Below are 20,816 nucleotides of genomic sequence, written 5' to 3'. Positions count from 1 at the left end.
TCCCTATGGGCAAAGCTTGGTAGAGGATTTTTTTTTTTTGTCCTAATGGTAAAGCAGTTTAAAATGGGTTCTCCCATAAGAATGATCTTACAGGGATCAGTTTTAGATATTCACTGCAATAAAAGGACTTGTAAGGTTAGTAAAATGACAGTACAACATTGAGAGTAGCACCAGAGGAGAGACAGATCATGGAAAAACAGAAAACAGCTGAAATAAGGAAATGTGTATATTCTCAACATACTTTTTCTGTATTTCTTCATCTTCATATCACCCTTTTGTTTTCCCTGTTTTCCTTTTCCTCTTCTAGGTTCTAAAGGAATTGAGATTGCTGAAAAGCTAGTTACTCCTATAGGCCAAATAAACCTTCTTGTGGAAGCAAATAGTATTGGCAGTTTTTCCAACTTAGGTTTTTCTTTAGTTATGTGAAAGTGACTCCCTAGATAAGCAAGAGAGTCAACCAGAATGTCCTTCTGGTATACTATAATGTCACTTAAGGGAGAACATTCCCCTAACATACATTGCCAGTATATTCAATCCATGAAATTGTGAACATTTTTTAGACATCCAGCAAGTATTTGCTGTGTGCTAGGAGGTATATAAAAACAGAGTGGGTTATAAATGAAATCCTATGTTTCTGGGACCTTAAAATCTATTCAGAATGATAAAGCACATACCCATCAAACTGTTTATTAATAATGCAAAGCAGTATGTTAAGTGCCACAATCATTTCACTTTCCTGCTAATTTTTTTCCTACGTCTCTGGCTGTTGCTTTCTCTGGAACATTGCATTTCCCATCCGGCCATTAAGTGGTGGTATTTCTTGAGTGTTGGTCCTGGATTTTATGTATTACCTCTAGTTCCTATGGGCAATTATACCATACCATTAATTTCTACCTATACCCAGGGATACTAACATTTATATTTCCAGGCCACACTCTTTTCTGCCTTCTTGATACCTCTTTTTTTTTTAAGATTTTATTTATTTATTTGAGAGAGAGAGAAAACACAGGAGGAGGGGGCAGAGAGAGAGAGAGCAGTAGACTCCCCTCCAAGCAGGGAGCCCATGTGGGGCTCGATCCCATGACCCTAGGATCATGATCTGATCTGAAGGCAGACACTTAACAGACTGAGCTACCCAGGCGCCCCTTGATTCCTCTTCTTCAATAACAGATCCCAAAGCTGACTCATGATCTTCGCTTCCCATCTAGACCCTCCTCTAGGATTTCTGCTTTAGGGAATACCATCAATATTCATCAGTTGAGATGTGAAATTTAGAAACCCAGTAGTCATCCTTGACCCTTCTCTCTCAAATCGTCTGCTTCTTTCCATGTCTACCAGCCCACCACTCTAATATTAGGCTAATCTAGGCTTCCTGTCATACATCATTAGAGGGATGATTCTTAACTGGTCTGTGTTCATCTGTGCTGATTCTTTCCAAAGTACTGTCCATATAGCACACAGATTTGTCTTTAAAATTGAAATTCTGATCCTATTATCCTTTTGCTTAAACATATCAGTATATCCCATAAAGCCAGTTTTGTTTTTGTTTTTGTTTTGTACGTGGCCTTTGTCAGCCTGCCTGATCTGGTCCCTGTCTGTCTCTCTGTCTTTGCTCTGTCTGCTCCAGCTACACTGGCCTTCTTGAAGACCTTTATTCTTGCCCTGCCACAGAGATATGAATGGGAGAATCATTTCCTTCTTAACCTTAGCTTATGTTTGGTTTTTAGGTCCTAGCCTATGCATCCCTTTCTCAGGGAACCTCCTATTAATAGATTGTCAGGATACATTATACCTTTTCTTCATGACTTAGTAAACAATTACACTTCTTTATGTGATGATTTGGTTGGTGTCAGTCCTTCCACTTGACCAAAGCTTTATGAAACAGAAGTGGGAAGTATCTGTTTTGCTCAGTATTATAACTCTAGTGTTTAGCACTGTGTCTGGGACACAATAGGAGCTCTAAATATGAACCTGATGATTATGCAAATAATGAATGAATGAAAAAAACACTGTAATAGAGAGTAATAGAACATTTGTTGAAGAGAACAAAAAGAGATTATAGGGAAGAGTTAATGGCGGGTATAAAACTTGGTAGTCTTGGAAGGAAAAGGGAGATTTGGAAGAGATAGTGGGAAATAGAAATGCATTCCAAGGTGGGAACCATATGAGCAGAATCCTAGGGATAGAAATTATCTTCTTTTAGGTGATTGGATGGTAACTTAACCAGGTAAAGCACTTTGGTTCATTTTTTATGAACGGTGAAGTTAAAATTGACTATACAATAGTGGTCCAAATTTATGGACTCAACTTCCAGGCAGTAGGAGACTGTCCCAATAACACATCGAGTACATCATTGCATGTCCTTTGGGGGATTAAAAATTTTTATTATTTTGCAATTATTAATTGTCTATGAGGGAGAGGCTGCTTTCTTAGCATAGGATACTTCAGTTGATCTTTAAAAAAAAATAATAGAAAATATTTGGACCAATCTGTGACTACTTGGTGCTCTTCTGGGGAGTTATTTGGAAAAGCTTGATATTAATGGTGTAACTGTAAGTGATTTCAATTCAGGTCAGAATGACCAAGTCCTTCACAGTTTTTTTGTTTTTAAAATTCTTCCACAGTTTACCGATATAAATTGATACATGCATAATGAGACAGTAGAAACTGTGCTGATATTACCTAGCTTCCTTTATGAGACCTCGATCCTCTATTTGACATAGGCTCACTATGATCAAAAGTAAATGGAAAAGAAGTGAATTGTTGCTGCTTTGCCATCTCTTTAATTCCTCTTCTCTTGTTTTAATTCTTGGTTTGTATTAGTGACCTTTACTGTGTTTGGGCAAGCATCCCCTAAGCTTTTATCCAGTGATTAAGAAGCATTCATTATGCACTCTGTTTGACATGGTCATTACTTAATGCTCACTTAACAAAATTCTACAAGACCAAATTATCACAGTGGGTGAAGGAACAGATGGCCAGCTGGCCAGAATCCATGCCTGCTTTGTTTTATGCCTTCTCGAGTCTGCCACAAAGAAGCCGCATGTGAGACCTGAGGAGGCAATCCAAGCAGTAACTCGCCTGTCCAGCTGTGCTTCCAGCATTCTCAGCCGTGAAGTCTGGATAGACACCCTTCCATTTGAGTGTAGCTGGAACCTTTCCTACAGGGATCTTGCTGCCTCATGATTAGGATGGCATTCACAGAGGGTAGTTCAAAAAGTGAAAATAGAAATCCTTTTCCCCACCTTCTATCATTGCCTTCAAAGGTCAAAACCACTATTCTAGGTTTCAAGAGAAAGAGCTGTAGCTTTGTGGAAATAGTGTACCTGTTTGTGTTTTGTTTGTTTTGTTGCACCTATTTTTAATACCAATTTGTGATAAGATCATCCACAATCTGATATTTTACAAATTATGACAGCCTTCAACAATGAAAATTAATCTTGGCCTCAGGCTTAAAATTAGTTGTTGAAACCTGCTAAGTGTGGATGAGAAGGAGCTACAGATGAAAATTCATCCAATCTCTAAACTTTAGAGGGTTTTTTTATAGTCTATTATTAGTAGTTTAGATTATATGCTGATTTCTAAAAGTAATAATAATTTTTAGTCAATCATCATACATTTATGAAACAACATCAAAGTATGTAGCATTTTATCGCGATCTTTGGGGATACAAAAATATAAGGAGAAGGTGTTTCTATGCGCAAGTAGTTTATAGGAACCCCTACTCTTTATAAGTTTACAATCTCATCAAGGGAGACAAAAAAGAACCATGAAAGAATTAGAGAAGGAAGCAATGTCCGGTGAGATATTAGACACATGGTACAGGGGGCAAGTTCAGTCGGAGCCTGAAAAAGGTGAAGAGTTGTCAAAAAAATTGATGAAGAACATGGAAATTTTGTAGCTGCTTAGAAACCCAATGTGGAAAAGTGATGCTCCTGTAACTTGGGCTCCAATATTTACTTATAATACTACACATAGAAAACATTGGTCTCTGCTCTGTCTTTGATCTATACACTTTCCTATTGACACGTAGAAGAGGGACGGCGGTGGCAAACTGGAGTGGTATCTCACCACTTTGCAGCACCTGCTGATGTGTATTCTTGAGCTTGGATTGTATTTTGCAAGACGTGCATGTGAGTTGGACAGATACACTTAAATAAGTGATTTGCAGAGTTCTGTTTGGAAAAAGCTCCCTGGTTAAAGAGGGCTTTTTTATAGTTACTAAGAACAAAAAGAGACTTTTTCCCTTTAGACTGATAAAAAAATTATTAAATGTTAGTTTTATCAATTAGCTTGGATTGCATTTACGGTTTTTGAAATTTCATAGGGATTTTCACAAGAAAATCATTACTCTAATTCTAGTTAACATCTTGGAAAAAAAAAAGTATGACTTATCATAATGGTCCATACTTTTGATATCCATGCTTCTGTTAGATTTTAGAAGTGTTTATTCTGTTGACCCAATATTTCAAAGTACACCCAGGTCTTCTGTTACTAACTTCAGCAATAATAATTCAGTTTCATTTGTCATTCAGTATGTCTTCCATCTGCGATCTCTAATGTTTATAGGTATTTTATGTCAGATTTAGTTTCCTTTGTTTTAGAAAGAAAATCAAAGGGCAACATTGTCTTTTGTCTGTGTTCACTATGTATTGCTCTATTAATGATAAAATTATACAATCAGCAAATATTGTTGGTTAGCTAAAGGTGCTTCAAGATAGCATGTTTTGGGGGATTAAAAAAACATGTATGCATTATGACTGGGGAGTAATGAGACAGATTTCTATGTACTTAATAAAACATTCCAAGCTGAGAATTTCCATTATGTGTGTGGTGGTTTAGGAACCTTGCTTCGACAGTAGTGCAGGACGAATAGACGGGGGGAGGATGAGAGGCTGTGCTCCATGATAAAATGTGGCAATAGCAATAGTTACCCTTTTGTAAAATGATAGATCCTTTTGCTGTAGTTTGTAATTGATTTTTTAGAAGTCCTATTAATGGGGTGCCTGGGTAGCTCAGTCGGTTAAGTGTTTGACTCTTGATTTTGGCTCAGGTCTTGATCGCAGGGTCATGAATCAAGCCCTGCATTGGTCTCTGTGCTCAGCTGGGAGCCTGCTTGAAATTCTCTCTCTTCTTCTCCATCTGCCTTTCTCCTCTCACCCACTCACCCTCTCTCTCTCTCTCTCTCTCAAAATAAATAAATCAATCCTTGAAAAATTGAAGTCGTATCAGTGTTTAATAAGATATTTACTTATGGGAAAAAGATGGCATATCAACTATTGTGACACAAATGATGACATGTATTTATAGAAATAATTCATATAAGGACTTTCTCAGAATATTGATCATCTACCTAAAGAAAGACTGCCATTGGCAAGCCCAGCTCTAGACAGAAGTTTTAAGTGGATAAAGATCAGCCCCAAGAAATCGTAATTCTTTCTTTGGTACTTCATTCTATCTTGTAGTGCCAGATCTTCCTTGATGCCACGTAAGGAGGCGTTTCTGCACTCTTCCTAGACACTGCTCCAAATGTAAAATGCTCTCTTGATCTTGTGATGAAAGCCAAGTAAAATTAGTTTTAGCTAAGGTGTTAACTCTTGATAAATCTGAGTGCTTGTCAGCCAAGTCTAACAATAAATGAGAGCTCTGGTTTCCTTAACCAACTCCATTGTTGTAAGAAAACAACTACTTGGGGACTATAGTGGTTTGAATAATACCTCTCCAAAATTCATGTCTACCAGGAATCTCACACTGTGACCTTATTTGGAAATAGGGTATGTATTTGTTTGCTTGGGTTGCCATGACAAAATTCCACAGCCTGGTGACTTAAACAGAAATACGTTCCCTCACAGGTCTCCCAAGTGCAAAACGAAGGTGTCAGCAGGTTGGTTCCTCCTGAAGCCTTTCTCCTTGGGTTGTAGACAGCCAACTTCTTGCTTTGTCCTCACATGGCCTTTTTTTTCTGTGTGTGCATATCACCGATGTCTCTTGTATGTGTCCAAATTTCCTCTTCTTATAAGGGAAGTTGGGTTGGATTAGGGCCCACACATATGACCTCATTGAACCTTAATAACTTGTTTAGAGTCCCTATCTGCAAACACAGTTACATCCTGAGACACTGGAGGTTAGGGCTTCAACATGAATTTTGGGGAACTAAATTCAGTTCATCACAGGGCCTTTGCAGATGTGAGTAATTAAGGATCTTGAAATTAAATCATCCTGGATTAGAGTGGGTCCTAAGTCCAATGACTGGTGTCCTTCTAAGAAAAGGAGTGTACACACACAACACAGGGAAGAAGGCATTTGAGATTGAAGGCAGATTTTGGAGTCATGCCGCTATAAGCCAAGGAACGTAGGAGCCCCCAGAGGCTAGAAGAGAAAAGGACAGATTTTTCCCTTGAGCCTTCAGAGGGAGTATGGCCATCCAGGCACCTTGATTTCAGACTTCTAGCCTACAAAACTTTGAGAGAATAAATTTCTGTTGCTTGAAGCCACCTGTTTTGCAGTAATTTGCTATGTAGGAACCCTAAAGACACTTCTTTAGCCACTAACTATCACAGTGCTTTCCTGTGGACAATTATATATAAAGAGGGGAGGAAGAGAAGGAGAAATAACAAGCGTAAAAAATGGTTTGGAAGCATCAATCATGTCAACGTTCCTAGAATATTCCTTCTTTTTCAAACTAGTTTTTAAAATAGAGTGGCAATGGCTCAAAATGGCAACTGCCAAATGTAAATGTATAATGTAAAACAATTATTAAATGTAAAAACAACACTATGATAAGAGAACTTTCCTGTGTTTTTAAGACCAGACTTTGAAGTGAAGTTTTGGGTAGTAACTCTTCCTATTTCATTGTACTGTGAGAACAGCTAGTGAAACAGTGCTCTTGCAATCGCTGGATTGGCATTTCCTTATGACATAATCTAAAATGTACATTTATTTTTAATATCTAAGTGCCAGTGTTTTGGGAGAATAATTTGTAAAATTGACGGAGTCTATGTACACATAATCACAAGAGAGGGTTAACCTATTTACTTCCTAATAATCTGCTTACAGACTATAGGGAATTCATCATACGGAAATGACCTCAACTCTCTACTGGTGGAATTGTGAGAAGGTAGATGCAGAAAAGAAGCAAACCATATAGATCCATTACTTTTGTGAGCAATTAATCTTGTTGACACACTTATGTGAGCTTGCATAAAAATGCCTGGAAAGCATGCTTTTGAATCCAATTATTCATTAATATTGATCATATACTGTCCCCATTGTGTTAGGAGCAACTCAAAGATTACCTACAGAAGTATTATAGCATTATTGATTTAAAACTCCCTGAAGCCTCTTGTACCTTAAGAGTCCACTTGTGCTTTGTTGTTAAAAGTGATATGATATTACCAAGGCTATTGTCTAATCAGATGATTTGGACTTTATGACAACTAACCAGAACTGAGTCTTGTAATCACCATTCTGTACCTCTTATACAAAAGGAAGCAAACTTTTTAAAAGAGACTTTTAAAGTGGAAAGGAATTAAGATCACCTCTGTTTGTCTTATTTTTGTTTTTACAAGCTCTCAGTGGTTGAATAATTCTCATTTGTTTTAAAATTTTGCTCTGCTATAAAATTGTTCTCAAAGCTCTGTAAAAGTCATGTGTGTCTTATACACAGCTTTGAAAACAATTTTATAGCAGAGAGAAATTTTAAAACAAATGAGATATATACACATACATGTATTTACATGTTATAGAATATATACACGTGTGTGTGTGTGTATATATGTGTATATATATATATATATACATATATATATATATTTATATGTTACAGAAAAGATATGAGATGCCCAAAATATACTAATGTTTTGGCAGTAAAAGTGAAGAGTTCAGCCATATTATAAACACTTGTTAATATGATTTCGCTAAGGAAATCCTAGAATTAAGTTTCCAGAAACCATTAAACCATTATATAAACTATATACATGTAGTTTATATATAGAGAGAGAGAGTTATAGATGTATATAGTTACAAATACATATAATTACAAATATATATAGTTACATATATATTTATAAATATTGAGCATAGTATATTTGCAGTAAAGGATAACCATTAAAATTAGCTTTAAAAAGTGAGGTGCATAAGCTGGATGACTAAATATTTCCTGTGTTGTGAGCTTACTCTTTCAGCAGCTGATAATTTTAATTCCATTGAAAGTATTTATCCACATTACTAGTAGAGTGCTCAGCACATAATAGTTTCCTAATGAATTAATGTTATTTAACCTGTTACTAGAACGACCAAAAAACCCCCCAAATCTCTATGTTGATCAAGGTCAGGGCCACTGTTTTTCTTACCTTCATTGTACAAGCAACAATATAGGTTATAGGTGACGGTTTTCTTTTATCAATGTGCCAACATCTTAATTAATACTTATTTTTAGTATCAAAATAGATGAGATTATTGGATGGGGGAAAACACAAACAGAAAGGAGTTTCCTGAGGTCTTTAATTTTCATATGTTTAGACCACTTACCACTTGGAGAAAGAAGCCTGGAAACTGTTGATATATATTTTAATTGTCACTATTTAATAGCCAGCTACAAAACTTTTTGGCTATCATGTGAGTTGAGACCTGGGGCTACATTTATTTTATTATCTTTATGTACTAATTTATATATTCTAATTATTTTGTCTTGTTAATGCTTTAAGTGAATGTCTTTATTTACACAGGAATTGTAAATTGGGAGACTAAAACACCACTGATGAGATTATACAATGTTACATTTTCTTGATTCTACATTTGCTGAAGAATTAAGATACGTGTAATTATTATGCAAAAGTTTACATTCTGATGATCTGTTTTTTACTATCGTAATACTTTACAGATGCAGTACTCTTGAAGCTTAAACTGTATTAGAGACAAAAAATATTGGAACCCAATTACAAATTTAAAGAACTTAAACCTTGAAAGGTGTAGAAAAGTTACAGAGTATCCTAATTAATTACCAAGTGAAAACCCAAATATATTGATATCTTATAAACCTCAATTTGAATGAGGTTTAGGCAAAAGATGAAATGGTCATCACTCATTTTGCCATACCCTTGTTTATTCAGAATGTATCAAGCACCTGCTGTGTGCAGACTGCTCTTCCTCCTATGGCGAATTTATGGTTTATTGGGAAAAAGGGAGATGTGACCACTCATTTCAACACTCTATCATGAGTACTCCAAAAGAGTATGTGCAAGGCAAACAGTATGAGTTTCATAGTATGATTATTAGGGACAAACAAAACCTCTATGTTGGGCACAGTCACTTTCTCATCCTCAGTTCAAGCAAGAGTATATACATACAAAACATTTGATTACAAAATAATATTGGGGAGATATTCATGTTTGACAGTTGATTTCAAATATAGCAAAAATGGAGCACCATTAGTATAGTAGAGCCTATCTATCTATATTCATAGTACCAAATACGCCCTGACCCATTTGCTGAAAATCCTCTGAAATATTTCCATTTAGGAGGGCTTTGGAGTCCTGCATTATTTATACGAGCATGCTTAGTGAATTCATGTTGATCCTGTCATCTGTCAAGACTAGCATATTAATGTACAGATCTTCAGCGTAGCAGGGAGTGTGGCTTAATGGAAAGTACAGAGATTTGTAGTCAGGCGGAGTATGTTAAAATCTTGCCTTTTCCAGTTAGGCATGTTACTTAACCTCTGTGAGTAAGCCTGTCTTCTTGCCTATAAAAAAAAAAAAAAAAAAAAAAAAAAAAAAAAAAAAAAAAAAAAAAACCACAAACAAACAAAAAAACCCCACAAAGATATATTCTTAACAGAGCATTGTAAAGAATACTATGTATACTTCATGTCGCTTAGCATTTAAAGCACTCTAGAAAGGTTAAAGCCTTACCCCATTTACTTTGCCTCATCCTCACCCTTTAAAGAAAATCATAGAATTTCTCAGAATAGGAAAAATAACCACAATCATGACTTCTGTTAACAGGTGATCTTTTTCTGAAACTCAGATGTCAGGTGAGGTCATGATGTTCTTTGGGTTGTAAATAAAATCAGCTCTAGCGCTCTAGCTCCTTTCTTTTGGGAATCCCAGAGGCTGCACCAAGATTGCTGGACAGGCTTCACCTGTGCCCTCAGGAAATATCCAGAGTGTCTTGGACTTTAAATACCCGTGTCAGCTCTGTCTTCAGATTCCTGTATCCACTGGATTCTTGAATCCCTTGGTCTTCATGTGTTGTAGTGCTTCCTCCTTTCTGCCAGTATGAGCCAGATGAATGGCATAGCCTTTTCCCCTGATTTCCCCAAACACCGCACACAGGTCTGTGTGTCTAGCAGACTTCAGTATAGACACGGAGGCTCCGGCGGAGACAGTTCACAGAGCAGCTGTGCTAACAACTTACACCTGAATTTGAAATACCATGATTTCTTGCTAGCTACTTTTCTTCACCTATTACAGCTTCCCAACATATTGCTTGACCCCCCCATGTCTCTCCAGTTCACTTCCAGCTCTGTTTTGGGGGTCTCCTCTTCTGGGTTCTCCCATTTATTATGCAGAGCCACTGGGTCACCCTCAACTTCGAGTCAAGTTCTACTTTTCCTAGGTGCAGTGGCTTGAGTAAACGGAGTCGTCTATTCCAGGCTCATAGTCACCCTTTGTTCTTCATAGTGACATTCACAGACCACCTTCCTTGGAATGGTGGCTTTAACTCCTCCTAAGAACTGGCAGAGGCCTTACTATTTCAGTCTTTTGTTGTTGTTGTTATTGTTTTAAATCCTGCCTTACCCAGCTTTGTAAGAGGAAGAGAGCATAGAAAAGGTTTATTTCCTCTCTGATATAGATTAAATCACTCTCTTGAAGGGAAAAGAATAGCTCAATCATCTTTGGTTTTAATAACTTTTTTCCTCGTAGATACAAATCCTTAAACCCAATTTTTCTTATATTAGGTTTTTTTTTTTTTTTTCCTTTAGTTTGAGAAGTCACTGAATTCTTGTTAGGCTTTGTTGCCTTATCTGAAAATTAAAAGATTGGATTAGGTGATCTCCAAGGTTCCTTATTTGTTTAAAATTGCCTAATTCTTTCAGTATAATTACTTATATGTATTTTTTTCTCTAGCAGTTACATACATGGCTATCAGTTTTCAGTTACTAAAAAACCAGTCATGGTTTTCCTTATTTTGGATTTTACTGATGAATCAAATTTCTAATATCATTTTTCTTTTATTCTCCCTTCCCCAACTTTTCAGTCTCTAAAAAATGTAGGTTTTGGAATCACAGACTGTTAATTTGAGACCTAAATACATCACTTTTGGTGTTCATTTGAGAAAGATTATCTAAGATTTTTGCCCTTCTTTTTTTTAATGTAAAAGCTAATGGTAATGACAATGACCTCATGGAGTTGTGAGAAATAAGTGAGATTATTTATGTGAAAAGAATTTGTAAATTATAAGGCACCATCAAATGTGAATTATTTTAGAGGATGGAAGAAATAGAAACTGAGAAAGAAGAGGATGGATACATTCTGTGGTATGCTTTGCATCTTTTAGTAGTGGAAGAAACCTGATTCTAATTGTTGCAAAACTGATCATTGGTGTTGCACCTTCTTCCTGTTTTAAACATTGGCAATGTTCCACCTTTAGGGCAGGTGTTGGTTACTTTAATTAACATATACTGCACAGCACAAAACTGCCTACTTAAATCAATATATTTTTTCAGTTGATATTAAGGCATCTGGAGAAAAATCACAGATACACTAATTTCTTTTCACTTTTTGAAAGTTAAGCCCTATCAACAAGGTCCAGACACTATAGGGTTGCCACATTATTTTCCATTTCATGCATATTCTTATTAAATTCTACAGCTGTTGAATTTCAGGAAATTTTGAGCTGGGAGAAACTGAGTTTCAAAGACAGTTGCTGGAGAAAGGAATCAAATTTTAAAGTCTTGACTCAATGCAAGACAATGTTGCCCAACCCCTAAGTGCTTCCTGTCACTGACATTTTGTCGCACTGCTCAAAGTGATGATGGTCGATGGCCTTTCTCTCCATAAGTCTTTAAATGGCTTTGACCAATACTTGAGGAGCCATTCACCGTTATACTCTTACAGCAGTCTTGCCTGGTAGAGCTCTCACCCAGTTGCTTCAAGTTGTTACTATGCTTGTGCCCAGCCCTATTGCGGCCCCCCCTACTCTCTGCTAAAACCACTTTTTCCTTTTCTTGACTACTCTTCCTCAGGACTCAGGCATTCATGTTTTCATACATAGACAGTTTAATTACTCTTCTTTCTTTTCTAACATGCACATCTTAACTTTCTCTTCATTGGCTTTTCTTTCACTCATAATTGTGTTCTAGTCTCTTCTCTTCGGTTAAAAAAAATTGAAAAAGACAAAATTAGAGCCTACCATATATATTTTCCTTGGCCTTTCTTCATCTTCCTGGGAGAGCTTTTTCTTCCTTCAACTTCTCTCTTCCCTTCTTTACAATATCCAGACTGGATTCTGACCCAAGTCAATTACCATCCTCCAAAGTAGCCAACTGTAAGGCAACTGTAAACCAACTGTAAGACTGTAAGAATTAGAGAAGCAAAAGATGATTGAGGGGAGTAGAAGCAAGACTAGGTATGATGAGCCTTCAGACTATGACATAAACTTGTCACCTCCAAAAAGAGAAAAGAAAGGAAGGAACCTGGTATAGAAAGATCCTTGCACTGCCATGCCATTTGAGAAAATCTCAGCCATACCAAGGGGGCACCCCAGAGTAAAGAATGTAAGCTAGAGGAGTCCTGAGTTAGGAAGGACTGTCCCACATCTATACCCTCATAGTGCTAACAGCTGATTTCCTCCAAGGGAGATCAGACACCACACTTCTACTGGCTGTCACAGGTACTTCGCTCTAGTGAAGTTACTTTCTTGAAGCTTAAAAATGACTGTGAGCCTGGGGTGCCTGGATGGATCAATTTGGTTAAACTGCTGACTCTTAATTTCAGCTCAGGTCATGATCTCAGGGTTCTGGGATCAAGCCCTGTGTCAGGCTCTGCCGTTAGCAGGGAGTCAGCTTGAGATTCTCACTCCCTCTCCCTTTACCCCTGTTTTTCCTCATATGTGTAGCTTGATGAGCTACTTCCTACAGAAGTATGCCCTACTCTAAGTCCATAAATAGTCAATAAAAGTACTACAAGGTATCCACTTCCCTTGGACCATGTGGTTATAGTCATTTGCACGTTTATGCTATTTTCACTGCAGGTTTATAAAGGCTCTTAAGTGTTCATAACTCCAGAAATTGCCATTCAGTATTACTTTTGAAACATGCAGAAGATATTTTACGATTTGGAGAACTTTATGCTCAGTGCTAATATTTCTTTTTTGACTGCTTAATATGCATCAGACACTGTTTGGGTGTTTTATATATACAAATTCTTTTCATCTGTATCATCACCCTTTGAGATAGATTCTTTTAATACTGATATTGAACAGAAGGTGAGATTGAGGCACAGAGAGGTTAAATAAATCCTCCAAGACCACATGACTAGAAAGTCAGGAAGCCAGACTTCGATCCCAGGCCGTTAGTCTCAGAGCCCCATGCAACTATTCCATTTCCTATACCACGAATATCAAGAACACTTTTCTCTATAAAATTGTTAATTGCAAAAGGTTGGCCCAGCATCTCCTTTCAAGCATACACATCATGCAGCAATTTTTCTTCTGTCTTTCAGGTCCCTGCATTCCTAATCCGTGCCATAATGGAGGAACCTGTGAAATAAGCGAAGCGTACCGAGGGGACACATTCATAGGTTACGTCTGTAAATGTCCTCGAGGATTTAATGGGATTCACTGCCAGCACAGTAAGTCATCCACAGTCATTGTGCTTTTATTAGTATTGATTGCAAAGTATACAAGTCATTATCATTCTTGTTGGTAGTAGACTGATAGAAGCTTCCTGCAGAAAAGAACCCTGAGTGTTGGCTAATGCTGCTTCTCTCCCACTGAATACACCACATCTCCCACTGAGGACTCCCAGACTATGTCTCAATCCTCCCAGTGGTGTATGGGTCTAGTAGTTTTGTGTTGACTCTCTTTCATTATTCTCCAGCCATACTTGCAAAATCTTGCCTTTTATTTTAAACTGATATCTGCCTCTTTCTTTTATACTGGGCCTGCAGCTATATTCTTCAAGTTTCCCAGACATTATTCTGTTGATTAGGTTCAGAGATAGAAAAGAAAAGAAAACTGCCCACCCGGCCCTATCTCTAAGCCAGTTCCCTCCTTCCTACATGTTGGCATTTTTACTGTGAAAATCTTTGAAAATTCAACAAATATGTTATCTGTGCTTCTCTCTTTTATCCCCGTTCTTATTTATCCTGGGAAGTTAAATAGATCTGCTTGTGATGCTGTCTTCTTAGAAGTATGGCTCAACATAAATGCCAAGTGAGTGGTGGGGGTCCTTAACAGCTGAAGGGGTGCAGCAGGGAGGCCACGTTGGACAGTATGCTGTCAGGGCAGGCTCTTACAGAGGCTGTCACATGGGAGCTGAGTCTTGAAGGAGGGAGAGGATTGTGATCAGAAGGAGGGGAACAGAGGAATGGCACATGGTAAGAAGAGTGAGGAATGAATATATGAGCTCTAAATATTGGAGCTATGGTCAAGACCATGGTGTTAGGGATGAGTAAGGCAAAGCTGAATGTGTCAGCCAGAGCCAGATTGCCAACCACCAGCAAAAAACATAGAGTACCTCCTGGCTCTGAGATGATGGGGGCATAGCGTACTTTTCTGGAGACTTGCTGTAACTGAGAATTTGTAAAATATCCATGGAAGCCTGCTATAGTACAGTGGCATTTGTGCTCCTTACAACAGACACCTGAACTGTTTGATCACCCACAAGGAACCGAGAGGCTGATTTTTCTCAGACTGGGGCCAGAGTTGCCAAGGCTGATTCTACCTCATATGGCATCATTGCTCAGCTTTCACATACAAACACCTTAGAACATCCCTAAGCAAATAGACATGGGAGCCCAAAATCTTGGCTGCCTTGATATTCACTTAATCCCATGAAGAGAATATTTCTAACCTTACATATTTACAAATTTTTGTGATATGGTGTTGGAGCAGTGTCCAGAGGAGGACAGTCTTGCCACACAGAGCCACTTGCATCCAGTACATACATATACTTACAGAAGAATCCCCCTTTGAAATGAGAACAGGATTTTCATAATGGGATTCTGTCCAATGTTCTGAGGCAGGAATTTCTCCCAAGGTCAGATCATCCTAACTTTTTCTTTCCTATGCTGCAAGGCTCCAGGAAGGAGAGGGTAAGAGTATACAAAGATTTATACTGTTAGAAATCCTTAAAAGGACAGTGTTTAGAAGGCATGTGTAGACCCTAATGTCACTTAAATATTTCGTATTGATTAACTTGCTAACCCTAACCTACTGCTGATGTCAGTGTGAAGTTGGGGCTAGTCCTTAAACCAGAGGTCGAGAAACTCCAAATCTGAGTTCCAGCTTATAATATCTGTACAATGGTGCAACATTATTTTCACATCTCTGAACCTTGTTTTCTTCATATTGTGGAGAAACATTTAGTTTCCATTATCCTTAATAGTTTAGAAGTACCTCTGAAGACGTCATCATCATTTGATTATCCCGCTATAAGGGAGGTTGCTCAGGACAGGGTCCTGGGGAAGTGTCCACCTGCCTCTGACTCCTACACATGGTTAGCTATGAATTCTTTGAAGAGAACTGTCAGGTTTGGAGAAATAGAACAAACCATTCTTGGCCCCACTCTCCATGGTGGAACCTCCAAGTCTTTTCTCTCATACCTTATACGATATTCAAATAAGCTCATTAATTCACATAATTTTGTTGAATTTCAAGGCTTATTTTGAAGCACAAAAAAATTATCTCCCTTATTGCACCTGGTTCCCCATAAGACTTTAAACCCATGTTAGGAATTGTCCTGGGAAGCCTGAGGCTGAGAGATTCAATTCAGAACTGGGATTTTGTGGTCTCAACAAGCTAGTCCCTATTCTATGAAGTGCATCATTATCAGAAACAACAGAGAATGGAGGAAAAAGGACTGGATTTGGAATCAGAGACCTGGATTTAGACCTGAACTTTACAGTTATAAGTTAAGTGACCTTGAGCCAGTTGTTTGACCTTTCTGCAATTGAAGACATATAAATCAAGGAATTGAGCTAGAGATAGATGTTCTTTGGTTCACAGAAGCTAGGAGAGTATTATGGCTAAATGGGTAGCTTGCTCACTGTACAAAGGTTATCAAGCCATTCTCTTTATGGATGAAATTGAAAAGGATTTTATATTGGGAAAGCAGATTTAGAAGTCTGGGAGCCCTGAGAGCTTTTTCAGGTAGGAAAAACAAAAAAGCAGCTCTCTCTTTTTAAAAAAACAACAAACAAACAAAAAACCAAACCAAACCAAAACAAGACAAAACAAAAAACCCAGCTCTTTAATCCCTTGTCAGAACTGCTATGTATATGGGTTAATTTTTCACAATGGTAGTAGTGTCATGGCCCAAATACGCTCTAGAACCTTGCTGCTCAAAGTGTGAGATAGTACATCAGCCTTGCATGAGAGCTTGTTAGAAATGTAGATCAGGACCACCTCACACTAGCTAAATCAGAATCAGGGTTTTTTGTTTTTTTTTTTTTTTTTTTGATCCCCAGTAGACTCCCACACACATACTGAAGTTTGAGAAATACTGCACAAGGCTTTCAGTAGCTGAAAGTAATCAGCTTTCAGTTACATAACAATACATTACAGGCAAAATATTTATTATGGTTTTTGCAAATCAAAACTATATTGAAAATCAATGAAAATGAGAAATGTACCAATATAATATGAACGTATCATTTGGAAAAAGGATTGAAAAAAATTCTTCAGGCATCCATATATGGGGGGGTATTAATTTAGTTCTGTATGGCAGATTGTAAATTAAATATCTTTTGGCATATAGCTAAATAGTTAAAGAATTTGAAGTTTCATGATACAGGAGTAATAAACACATAATTAGTAGGTTTACTTTAACAACTATTTTGTCAATATGTTACAAATTAGGAAAAAATGTTTCCAGTGCCAGCATTAATATTATCGACATATTATTTTTTAATTAATAGATTATTTAATTAATAGATTTTAGTTTTAGAATAGTTTAGAATAGTTTTAGGTCTACAGCGAAACTGAGCATTTATCCCTCCACCTGCCTGCATAGTTTCCCTTATTATTAACATTCTCATTAATATGGTATATTTGTTACAATTGATAAAATAATATTGATACATTATTTTTATCTAAAGTCCATTGTTTATATTAGGGTTCACTTTTTGTATTATACTACCCAATGGATTTTGAAAAATACATAATATCATGTATCTGCCATAGCCTCATAAATAGTTTCACTGACCTAAAAATCTGTCCTCCGCCTAGTCATCCCCTCTTCCCTTGCCAAATCCCTGGCAGCCAGATTTTTTTTTTTTTTATTATCTCTACAGTTTTGTCTTTCCCAGAATGTTACGTAGCTGGAATCCTTCAGTGTATGTGGCTAGAATAATATAGTATGTAGCCCTTTCAGACTAACTTCTTTCACTTAGCAATATATATGTAAGGTTCTTCCATGTCATTTTATGTCTTGATAGCTTTAAAAAAACACAGAATAAGATTCCAATTTATGGATGTATCACAGTTTGTTTATTCATTCACCTATTGAAGAACACCTTGATTGTTTCCAATTTTTTGGCAGTTATGAGTAACACAGGTTTTTCTTTTGTCTTGTGTGACGTAGTTTTCAATTCCCTTGAGTAAATAACCTGGAAGTGCAATTGCTGAATCATTTCGTGAGAGGACACCTGAAAGTAAGAAACTTCCAACTGCCTTCCACAGTGGTTGTACCCATTTTGCATACTCACCAGCAATGGACAAGAGTTCTTCCATATCCTCACCAGCATTTGTTGCTGTCAGGATTTTGGATTTTAGCCATTACATGTGCATTTTTGATCATGAAAGTAGAAGAGGTTCTAATTTTATAAAACAAATAATGATTCACATTAATTTTTATATGGAGTTACCAAATTATGCATGTTCTTAAACTACCATAGAATAATGTGAAACACACGTGTACATATATGTACATGTATGTATATATGTGCATGTGTGTGCATAAATTACAAGATATAAATTATAGGATGAATTGAGCACCAAAATTGTCTAAAGATTAGACTTTTGAAAGGCATTTTTATGTACATAGTTTTCTTCTGAGAGCTGCATTTTGGGCTAGCTAGAAGTAATCATATTTTATTTGTTGCCTAGAAACAAATCTAATGCCTTAGGGAAGGACAATTTCTTCATTCCCAGAACTTTTTGTCCGCGTTACCACTCAAAGCATTCTGAGCATTCTTTTCTACATATGTGCAGCTCCCAGCCTTCAATTCCCATCAAGCACAAATTTTCTTGGTTCCTGTTCTTCAAGGAAGGAGAGCTGATCTAGGTACCCATCAAGCCCCGAAACAAAAAGGATCAGTTTAAATAGTAGCCCACGTTATCAGATTTGCTGAAGACAATATGCTCTCCAGTCCCTTCACCCACTGAAGAAGTTGGCCGGAAAAATACAAAATCTAAAACTTTCCTCTTCATATGTTATGCTAACTATTATAAACCAGTGTGTTCTTAATTTTATCCTGTTGATTAATGGATTCATACATTCAACAATATTTATTTTAATTTTTTTGTCTCACATCAGATATTTATTATGACTTTTGAGTAGTATTAGTATTAATTCTAACCTAAACATTAAAAAACACTTATCAGTAATACTGACAATAATGATATCCATCTTGAAGCCAGGTGTTAATTTGTATCACAGACCTTGGCACTGAATTCAGCAAGGTAATCAAAATGCTTTGTAAGATGCATGGCAAAGATTGCTTCAATGACTAAAAAATGAAAGCACTTGAATTCCACATGATTAAGATTACAAAGGAAGTTGTATTCTGGGCAAGAAAGATATAGATTCCAGGCTGATGCAGCATGGGTCTATGAGTCCTTTTGCTTTTGTAGCTTAAGTATTTCACTTTTCTCAGAGTTAGTCAATGATATTTGCCATTTCGAGGATCATTGTTAATTGGTTTAATAACATATTTGTCAATTACATGTTTTCTCTGGTAAGTGGTGCTTAGTAAACATACAGGCTTTGGTTTCACCTTGCTCTATTGATACAAAATCCTTGGTCAGTACCCTGGATACAGTCGAAAGCATCCATATGGTCTGTAGGTGTACCAGGCTAAGGACAACTGCCTTAAAGAATGGCCTTTACTTTCCAAATTACACTAGAGGAAGCGTGCTGTTGGGAAGAATTCTGGATTATACTGGGGTTTTGATGCACCTGCCTCTAGATCAGTTGATGAAGGGTCAGTTTAGCACTTAATGGTTCTGTGCTTCAGCTTCCATTCCAATAATTCAATTCAACTTAGCAAACACTGAGAACTTCATACTGTGTTATATGCTGGAAATAAGGTGTCTAAAAAAACTGGAATTAGTAATCCATTGTCCTCCTTCCCTAAACAGGATAATTGTTAGGATCAGATGAGAGGTTGAGAACATACTTTACATATTTTAAGGGGTTAATATCCCTACTGGGCTAATATTTTTAAATATAATGAGGATTTCTATTGGTTTTAATTTTTCCCTTCCTCTAAAAACATTTTTTTAAAAGATTTTATTTATTTATTCAACATAGATGGAGACAGCCAGCGAGAGAGGGAACATAAGCAGGGGGAGTGGGAGAGGAAGAAGCAGGCGCATAGCAGAGGAGCATGATGTGGGGCTCGATCCCACAACGCAGGGATCACACCCTGAGCCGAAGGCAGACGCCCAACCGCTGTGCCATCCAGGCGCCCCCCTCTAAAAACATTTTAATTGTAATTTTTTTAAAAAAATGAGTGATGGGTCAAGGGGAAGCTCAATTTGCAGCTCTATGCTTTTCTATAAGAATTCCTCTCTTATCATCCTTAATTCTTATAAGTAATTATTATTTTTTAAAATTACTCTTTCTACTTTTGACTTGATGGCCTCTTTATTTTAGCTTTCCACTGGAGAATCAGTTTGCCCTAATAAAGTATTCACTTGAAAACTGTGTGGAAACTTTACCTGGAGTTATTACTGACACCTGCAAACTCTGTAACTACACTAGCTAAAGACAGACCTCTAATGAGACTTCCAAAATAGACTTGTCTCCAACTCCAAAAGATTTTCTGACTGTGGGTTGAAATTTCAAACTGTCCTACTCACCATTGACTTTACAGGTCCGTGTTAGCCACCTTAACTTTTTAGCCAAAGGTTCTCAAACCTAGTGTGCAACTGGAAGTACAAATAAATATTCAGATTTCTTTTGCTCATTTGTGGATATTCCAATTTAATACCTATAATTGTGGATCCAGGTCTGACTCTTGAGAAGTACACTAGTGAAACTGATGCAGATGACTCTAGAACACTGCTTCTCAACTGTGGCTGCACATTAGAATCACTTGGGGACCTATGAAAAATACTGATGCCTGCCTCTCACCCGAGAGACTGTGATTTAATTGGTCTGGGGTATGATCCAGGCATTAGGAGTTTAAAATCTCCCCAGATGATTCTAATGTGCAACCAAGGCTGGGAATCAGTGTTCTAGAACCATACCATGAGGAATTACTATGTCTTAAAAAAAACTAAGCAGGGAAATACTTAAAGAGAAACTGAGCTTGGTATACACAAACATAATCCCACTTTAAATGTATAATCATGCAGCCTTATTGAAC

General features: G+C 37.1%; 1 protein-coding gene across 2 annotated transcripts in view; it reads left to right on the top strand.

The window, feature by feature from the left end:
* Positions 1-20,816, top strand: part of EDIL3 (EGF like repeats and discoidin domains 3) — a 407,373-nt gene that overhangs the window by 175,290 nt on the left and 211,267 nt on the right. For both annotated transcript variants that reach the window (XM_019806447.2, XM_011232960.3), the window contains one exon: positions 13,725-13,853. In XM_019806447.2, the coding sequence (XP_019662006.1) occupies positions 13,725-13,853 (129 nt within the window). The remainder of the gene's footprint in view (positions 1-13,724; positions 13,854-20,816) is intronic.

This window comes from Ailuropoda melanoleuca, chromosome 3 (genome assembly GCF_002007445.2).
Source record: "Ailuropoda melanoleuca isolate Jingjing chromosome 3, ASM200744v2, whole genome shotgun sequence".
Lineage (NCBI taxonomy): Eukaryota > Metazoa > Chordata > Mammalia > Carnivora > Ursidae > Ailuropoda > Ailuropoda melanoleuca.
Note: the sequence above shows the minus strand (reverse complement) of the source record. Positions and strands in the feature narration are given on the sequence as shown.